This window comes from Hyla sarda, chromosome 4, assembly GCF_029499605.1.
Source record: "Hyla sarda isolate aHylSar1 chromosome 4, aHylSar1.hap1, whole genome shotgun sequence".
NCBI classification, from domain to species: domain Eukaryota; kingdom Metazoa; phylum Chordata; class Amphibia; order Anura; family Hylidae; genus Hyla; species Hyla sarda.
The window spans coordinates 214,653,164-214,661,800 of record NC_079192.1 but is presented as its reverse complement, the minus strand read 5'-3'; the positions used below and the strand labels follow the sequence as shown (position 1 = coordinate 214,661,800).

At 46.7% G+C, this 8,637-nt stretch overlaps 2 protein-coding genes across 10 annotated transcripts in view; one reads left to right on the top strand and one right to left on the bottom strand.

Moving 5' to 3' along the window:
- Positions 1 to 833: 833 nt before the first annotated feature.
- Positions 834 to 6,289, bottom strand: TMEM60 (transmembrane protein 60). Of its 3 annotated transcripts, none has more exons than XM_056573462.1 (2): positions 6,080 to 6,289; positions 834 to 2,561 (listed from the first exon to the last, which is right to left on the bottom strand). In XM_056573462.1, exon 2 carries the CDS (start codon positions 2,511 to 2,513, stop codon positions 2,109 to 2,111), a length of 405 nt encoding a protein of 134 aa, XP_056429437.1. In that variant the 5' UTR covers positions 2,514 to 2,561; positions 6,080 to 6,289; the 3' UTR covers positions 834 to 2,108. The 3 variants fall into 3 exon arrangements, with proteins under 3 accessions (XP_056429437.1, XP_056429436.1, XP_056429438.1); XM_056573461.1 differs by having other exon boundaries at positions 6,063 to 6,288; XM_056573463.1 differs by lacking the exon at positions 6,080 to 6,289 and adding an exon at positions 2,803 to 3,104.
- Positions 6,226 to 8,637, top strand: part of PHTF2 (putative homeodomain transcription factor 2) — a 131,591-nt gene continuing 129,179 nt past the window's right edge. For 2 of the 7 annotated variants that reach the window (XM_056573447.1, XM_056573442.1), the window contains exon 1: positions 6,226 to 6,332. The gene's annotated coding sequence lies outside the window, so the exon portion shown is untranslated. Of the gene's footprint in view, positions 6,333 to 6,407; positions 6,659 to 8,637 lie in introns of those variants that run through there. The other 5 variants (XM_056573454.1, XM_056573446.1, XM_056573455.1 and 2 more) reach the window with 4 other exon arrangements.

Genomic DNA, 8,637 nt, shown 5'->3' with positions numbered 1-8,637 from the left:
ACAGGTTAGCAGCCCTCTGTGCATGATCTATGGTAGCAAAAGAACATGCAGTCTGATCCAATGTGGTCGGTGTCCAAACAGTGTGTAGGAAGTTTAGACAAACTCCAAATGAACAGTGATAACGTCAATTGTGGAGAGGGGAGCCCGGAACAGCCAAAGACTTGTGCAACGTGAGGAAACAAAAATCCAGCTCACCCTCTCCAGTATGGTGAATGGATCTGTGCCCGGCAATGCACACAGCAATGTGAAGAAGAAGACAATGATCCAGCACTTCATGAAAGACAGCTTTATTGAAGATCACATTACGCTGTTAAAACCGATTATACCGTCAGACACGTTTCGAGCGCATGCGCTCTTCCTCAGTGACGTCTGCAGGCGAGGAATTAAGTACCTGTGCAAGGGGTGGGGTATGCCTGTGCATTATTAACCATTCACCTCCCCAAAAGGCAGACTGATTGTATAGCTGTTAGACAGTTTGAAAAATACAAAAAACCAACAAAGTTAAAATGACAAGGATCAGTTCATATGTGGAGTGAGTTAAGGGAAACAATAACTCGCGGTGGATATTCATACCTAATTGGGCTCTTGTGTCCAACGTGAATTGCCAAAATGCCTCCCTTCCTCTACACAGGTTTTGATTATCCCCCACCCCTTATCTCTGAGCTTATGTCCCACCTCTGACCAGGCACTACATTACCATCTCCATTTCATATTAACATAGATCTTTACATGCAAAATAGTATTCAGCTCACCCCCTTGCCTCCTCTGCGACCCGGACAAGGCTAATTCCAGTCCCTCTATAGAATCCACAACAACTGAAAAGAAGTCCAGCGCAGGCTCAATGAGATATTCTTTATTTACGGATCAAACAGACATGGACAGTGTACAAAGTAACGCATTTCGGTCACGGTATTCAGCCTTAATCATGAAACATATATCTTCATTTATCATAGCATGCTGCCTTGTGCTGCACAATGCCACATGCAGAGGAACAGACTGGGAATAAATACAGCAGCTTTTGTAGATTTGCTGTGTGGAGAGAGTCTGCCGTGTTATGCAATGTTCTGCAGCAGCTCTTGGTGGAAAGCTGGCAGGAGTGCAATGGGAGGGGAGTAGGCAGGGATTGTAGTTCTCAGCAGCTGCTCAACCAGAAAGGAGTAAGGACATAATAGGCAAAAGACACTACAAACCCCAAAAACGAATGTTTTGTAACTGAGGCAGACAGGTAAGCAATGATATATGGTACTGCAGAATTTATTTTTATTTTACCTGGTATGAAAATACCCCTTTAAGATTTAAACAGACAGGGCATTACTTCAAAAAATATTGCAATTTTATTAAAACATAATAGGTGTTAAGTCTGTAAAAAATAAAAAATAAAAACACGAACTACTACATGCTGACCTCTCCCAGGCCACTGCTGGCTCTCTGCTCCTGCTGTTTACTTACCCTGATAAGGCTCTGCTTACGATGACTTGAATGGGGATGAGCTGCAGTACCAGACACAAACTATGGGCAAGGGTGGCATTGTTTCTAGAAAAAAAAAAAAAGCAGACCCTTTTCCTAAACCCTGACACCCCCTTAAAGAATTGCTTTAAAAACAGATCCGTAAAAATTCAATGCTTAAAGTGAATTTGTCACTGTATTTATGCAGCCCTATCTGAGGGCAGTGTAAACTAGTGACGAAGAGGCTGTATTGCATACATCACTCCGTGTAGCCATGGTCCTGATATATAATGGAGAATGAGTGCCATGCCACTCAAACCACTAGCCTCTAATTGGCAGCTATCTGTAAGCAGCTGGTGGGCAGAGGTAGCCCGTCCTCATCAGTAACGGACTATGAAGCAAGTGTACATAATGGAGAGGACTACTGTGCAGCCCATTATCAGTGAGGATGTCAGGAGAAGGGCTGAGTTTCTCTTCAGCGTCTCTGTATATGATGCCCTCAGGGCACCATTAATCGAATGACACAGTCTCCAAAACATAGAAGTCAGAATTACATCAATGTACATAGTTTATTTACATACTGTACAGTTCATGGTGATGATGAGACATTGGGTAACCCAGCAGGTCACATGACACGACCCAGTGGCTACCTTGTCTGGTGGCTAGTCACGTCTCACATAGAACACATTATATCCCAGTTCAATTAGTCCTCCAATGAGCAGGATCCACAATGGAATAAATACGAGACATAGTAACATGCTGGTGAAATTATCCAGCAAGGCACACAGGACAAGACAAAATGTCAACTTCAAAAGCATGGCAGTAAGATACCAAGACTTCCTCTTCATATTCTGAGCTCCATTTCTGGGGTCGTATCCAGATTTACACCGTCCTGCCATCTTTACAATTAACATAACTATTAAAATGGTATCAAATATCCAGATGGGGATGAAGATGATGAACCAGCTCCAGGGAACCTTCTCATCCAGCTTCAGCACCAGCATGATCAGGAACAGTAAGCTGAAGAGCCATGTCAGCAGCACTCTCTGCGCCAGGGACATTCTCATTTAAACTGATTTTAAGGGGTGTCAGCGCCAGGATGAAGAGGTGTATACCTGCCGAAAGAGGAGAGAACAGACTTACTACTACGTCATGTATTCCCACTAAAGCTCTGTTCACATCTGTGTTGTGGCTTTCATTTATAACACAAACCAAAACACAGCTAAAACTGTCCTACAAGGAACAGGACTGCACCCCATGGACTGCGCTCTTATCATGGGGTCTGTCAGGCCAATTTTTGCAATCAGAAATAAAAGAACTGATGACAGAGGCTCTATGGGTCAAGGTGAACCTTACCTAGAATCTCTAAACCCCGATCAGACCACCCACTATTCACTGATGCAACACTAAGGCCTGGATCCACAGGAGTCCATACTGCAGCAGTATCTTATATGTCACATGAACTTTGTTTTGCTTAGATTCTGTATGAACCCCTTAAAAAAAAGAAAAGCTGAGATATTATTACACAAAAATCATCCCCAAGAAGCATCACCTTCAGGATAGAACCCTGTGCAACACAGCGTAAACAGGTCCTTAAAGGGGTATTCCAGGAAAAAAGTTTTTTATATATATCAACTGGCTCCAGAAAGTGAAACAGATTTGTAAATTACCGTATTTTTCGCCCTATAGGACGCACCGGCGTATAAGACGCGCCCAATTTATAGGTGCAAAATCTAAAAAAATAAAGATTTTGAACCCAATAGTGGTCTTCAACCTGCAGACCTCCAGATGTTGCAAAACTACAACTCCCAGCATGCCCGGACAGCCGTTAGCTGTCCGGGCATGCTGGGAGTTGTAGTTTTGCAACATCTGGAGGTCCGCAGGTTGAAGACCACTGCATAGGAGGTAATACTCACGTGTCCCCACCACTCCGGACCCGTCACCGCTGCCCTGGATGTCGCTCCATCGCTGTTGCCGTGTCCCCGTCGCTCCGGAACGTCTCTGCAGCCGGCCGGGTATCCTCGCTCTCCGTCGCCGCCATCACGCCGTTACGCACACCGACGCACGTACGTGACGACGAGGAAGGAGAGCGACGGCCATACAGGGAAACCCAGGCACGGAGCAGACAACAAGGAGCCAGGTAAGGTCCCTCCCGGTGTCCTGTAAGCACTAACCCGGCTATTCAGTCGGGCTGTTCGGGACCGCCGCGGTGAAATCGAGGCGGTCCCGAACAGCCCGACTGAACAGCCGGGTTAGTGTCATTTAGTGCCCTTTAGACGCAGCGGTCAGCTTTGATTGCCGTGTCTGAAGGGTTAATACAGGGCATCACCGCGATCGGTGATGTCCTGTATTAGCCACAGGTCCCGGCCGTTGATGGCCGCAGGGACCGCCGTGATAGGTGTGTATTCGCTGTATAAGACGCACCGACTTTTTCCCCCCAGTTTTGGGGAAGAAAAAGTGCGTCTTATACGGCGAAAAATACGGTACTTCTATTAAAAAATCTTAGTCCTTTCAGTACTTATGAGCTTCTGAAGTTAAGGTTGTTCTTTTCTGTCTAAGTGCTCTCTGATGACACCTGTCTCGGGAAACGCCCAGTTTAGAAGAGGTTTGCTATGGGGATTTGCTTCTAAACTGGGCGTTTCCTGAGACACGTGTCATCAGAGAGCACTTAGACAGAAAAGAACAACCTTAACTTCAGGAGCTCATAAGTACTGAAAGGATTAAGATTTTTTAATAGATGTAATTTACAAATCTGTTTAACTTTCTGGAGCCAGTTGATATATATAAAAAGTTTTTTTTTTTCCTGGATAATCCCTTTAAAGCATCACTATCATTCAAATAAACGTTCCACATGTAGTTCAGAAATATCAACATTTTAGATTGTACTGGGTCTCAGTCTTGGGACCACTGCGATTGTGAGTTATAAGCACAGTAGAGTGCTTCACTCCCCAGCTGTTAGGCCGGGTTCACACTACAGAATCTGCTGCTGGAGAAGTTCCAGCTGGAGATACCAAGTGCCAATGGACAGCAATGTCTACAGGGCGGATTCCGCCAGAACATTAAGCAACTTCAATGTTCTGGCAGCATTCTTAGATCGGAATTTTAGGACGGATTTTCTGCCCTGTAAATTCCGCATTGTAAAAGGGTAATGGAAACCCCATTCACTCAAATTTTACCCTCAGGCAGCGGAGTTACGGCCGGGGGAAAAAAAATGTGCTCCAGGCTTACTGTTTAACTGGTGCTGATCCTCTCCCTGGGGGAGATTTATCAAAACCTGTGCAGAGGAAAAGTTACCCAGTTGCCCATGGCAACCAATCAGATTTCTTCTTTCATTTTTAACAAGGCCTCTACAAAATGAAAGAAGCAAGCTGATTGGTTGCTATGGGCAACTTTTCCTCTGCACAGGTTTTGATAAATCTCCCCCCCTGTGCTTAAATCCTTTTATGGCACCTAATTCTCTTGTTTATGTTTCACTGCATGCAGTTCACTGAGAAGGAGGGGCATTCCCTTGCTTGCCCTCACATCTCATGTGGGAGCTTCCTCCCTCACTCCTGAGCGGTGACAGCTGGCTGTTCTGTGCACTGAGGCTCCGTGACACGCTCCCGGCTCACACAGCAGGCCGACTGACAAACTGAGAGCTGTATTTTGTCTCTGTACTGAAACACACAGACGAGCTGTGGGGACGAGACAGCATTTTTTCACCTAAAAATGTATGAAGTTTTTAACCAATGTATGTTACAATTATACATATAAAGTTATTATCTACATTGTAAAGGTTTAGCGGAGCGGAGTGAAGAGTGCTGACGCTCACTTCACCCAGCTATTACTCGCATTTGGTCATAGTGGTGGCCAAGTGGGAACCTTCTGCGTACCCGTACTGAACCGCTCAGCCGGGGCATGTCATGGTTATGTGGGGTGAATGTCACATTCCCACCTTGTTCTTGTTGTATGTTGCCAATATATGGTACCAGGTAGGTGCTCTGAAGTATACGGCACTTCATTAATGGGCCAGATGTCACCTACTAGAGGCGGCTTTTATTTTTGAAAAGGCCTCTGCAAAATGAAAGAAGCGATCTGATTGGTTGCTATGGGCAACTCAGCAACTTTTCCTCTGGAGAGGTTTTGATAACTCTCCCCCTATGTTTGGGCCATAATGTGTCGGCCCATAAACCGCAGTATACCTCTGCAAGCTTTCTCACATATACCTTGAGCTGGAAACATAATGGGAACACAGCCCAAGATATATTATCTAAAGCAGTGGTCTTCAACCTGCGGACCTCCAGATGTTGCAAAACTACAACTCCCAGCATGCCCGGACAGCCAACGGCTGTCCGGGCATGCTGGGAGTTGTAGTTTTGCAACATCTGGAGGTCCGCAGGTTGAAGACCACTGATCTAAAGCATTGTTTTCCAACCAGTGCACCTCCAGCTGTTGCAAAACTACAACTCCCAGCATGTCTGCAACAGCTGGAGGCACCCTGGTTGGAAAGCACTGATCTAAAGCGAATGTGAGCTCCACCTTCACTGTCCATCCCTCATGCTTTATACTGCATCTCTGCCTGTCCTAAATAAAAGGCCCAGTGCCAGCAGCTTTCCCCACACGTCCCCGCATATAACCTGATAGCACCGGTCACCATGAACATCCCGTCCTCCGGACACTCTCCGTTAGCAGCGGCCCCGCTTCCTGTTTCCCCCTCCTTCAGCCATTGGCTGCCATCACATCGCGCTCGTCCAATCAGCAGGCCTCATCCATCACTGATGTTAAACAAATTGCGTTCATGTTTAATCCCGGAAGCGTTCTAGGTGACGGATAATAAAAGGTGCGGCGAGTGGCAGCATATAGTGACCGCAATGTTCTAGTTCCCGTTCCCTGACCAAAGATGGATGGTGGGTCCTGTCCGCAATAGGTTACAATGTACAGTCACCATATTTGTTTAGGGAGAAGCGCTGTGACCAATGGCATTGCGTCCAATGATTGCAGCTGCCATAGTCGCGTCACGTGACCTGCCGGCTTTCTAATTGGATGATGTTCGGTGACGCTCAGGTCGTTGCCAGGGGGCGGCCCTGGACAGTGCCTGTAACCCTGGCAGACTGGCTCGTACCCGGGGTACCAAGGAGCGCGCCAAGCCGGTGTTCATGTTCCGGTAAAATTGCAAGAGCTCAGTCCGATGCCCGCGGCGGAAGGGGGAGGAGGCGGCGGCTCCGGACAACAGGTAATGAGGGATGTGTGGTCTCGGCTGGGCTCCTGTACATCACTGTGTCCCCGGGGCTTTGTACTGCACAGAGAGGATGGCGGGGGCAGCTGTCTCTATCTATTGGACAAGGCCGGCGTATAGCATCTGTTCTACCAAGGGACTGACACAAAGGAGCGCGATGTGGTCCCTAACCTGTGGCTCTCCAGCTATTCCACAACTACAACTCCCAACATGTCCCGACAGTCATACGGCAGTGGTTCTCCAGCGTTTACAAAACTACAACTCCCAGCTTGCACTCACAGTTGTGAAGTAATGGTAACCAACCTGTGGCTTTCCAGCTTTTACAAAACTACAACTCCCAGCATGCCCGGACCATTGGAAAGCAGTGGTAGCCAATCTCTGGTTTTCCAACTAGTATGAAACTACAACTCCCAGCATGCCCTGACAGTTGAACAGCAGTTGTGTTAAACCTGTGGCTCCTTGACTGTTGCAAAACTACAACTCCCAGCATACACTGAGCTGTAAAGGCTGAGAGTTGTCATTCTGCAACAGCTGCGTGGTTTCCACCTTTAGAGCAGTGTTTCCCAAACAGGGTGCCTCCAGCTGTTGCAAGACTACAACTCCCAGCATGCCCGGACAGCCAAAGGCTGTCCGGGCATGCTGGGAGTTGTAGTCTTGCAACATCTGGAGGCACCCTGGTTGGGAAACACTGCTTTAGAGTGTAAACGCCTTTTGTGTGGCAGTACAGGCTGCACATTCTTATTGTAGGCCACTTTTTTACCAATGTAATTTTCATCATCTGAAATGAAAATTTTCAGATGATAAAAATTATAATTTGGTGCAGATTTTCTGCTGTGGATTTCAGTTTGGAAATGTTGTTTTCCTACAGTGAGAAATTCAGGTTTAGAATAGAAAGCGCCGCTCTTGTCCGCAGTTTGTGTGTGGTATTGCAGCCTAGCTCCATTGATAAGTCTTTATTTATGTGCTGCCCACTATCTAAATTTTAATTAGCCTATCAATGTGTATTTGGGGTGTGGGAGGAAGCCTACACAAACATGGGAGAACATACAAACTCCTTGCACTGCAAGGCAACACTGCTAATCACTGAGCCACTCCATTTTGAATGAAGCTGTAATACCACACACAACCTGAGGACAGGTGTGGGGCTGTTTTTGAAGAATGCAACTACATTTTTCTAAACCGTAAAGACGATTCCTTTAAACCCCCATAGTAGATAGGAAGGAGGGGAAGCAGCTTCAGCTTTTCTTGTGCAGGGATAGAGGAGGGGGCGCAGTATTTGGAGTCATGTCATTTTAGTACTGTGTGCAAATAATGTATGTACCCCAGAGCTAGACAAACTTTTTATGTATCTAAGAACCAGCAAAAAAGTGAGGCTGCACCTATTGTCATATGACTCATTAGTGTCCCCTCATCTGTCCGTGTGTCACAGTCAGTAGTGTCCCCTAATCTCCCTGTGTCAGTCATTAGTGTTCTCCTTATGTGTAGCGATTGTTAGTGTCCCCCTCATCTCCCTTCATGTTATGATCATTAGTGTCCCCCTCATTCCCCCCCCCCTTTGTGTGTCACAATCATTAGTGTCCCTCTCATCTCCTCTTGGGTATCGCGATCATTAGTGTCCCCTCCTCTTCCCTCATGTGCCTCGATCATTAGTGTCCCCTCATTCCCCCCCCTTTGTGTGCCACAATCATTAGTGTCCCTCTCATCTCCTCTTGGGTATCGCGATCATTAGTGTCCCCTCCTCTTCCCTCATGTGCCTCGATCATTAGTGTCCCCCTCATCTCCGCTAGTGTGTTACAATCCTTAGTGTCCCCCCTCATCTCCTCTAGTGTGTTACGATTATTAGTGTCCCCCTCATCTCCTCTAGTGTGTTACGATTATTAGTGTCCCCCTCATCTCCTCTAGTGTGTTACGATTATTAGTGTCCCCCTCATCTCCTCTAGTGTGTTACGATCATTAGTGTCCCCCCTCATCTCCAG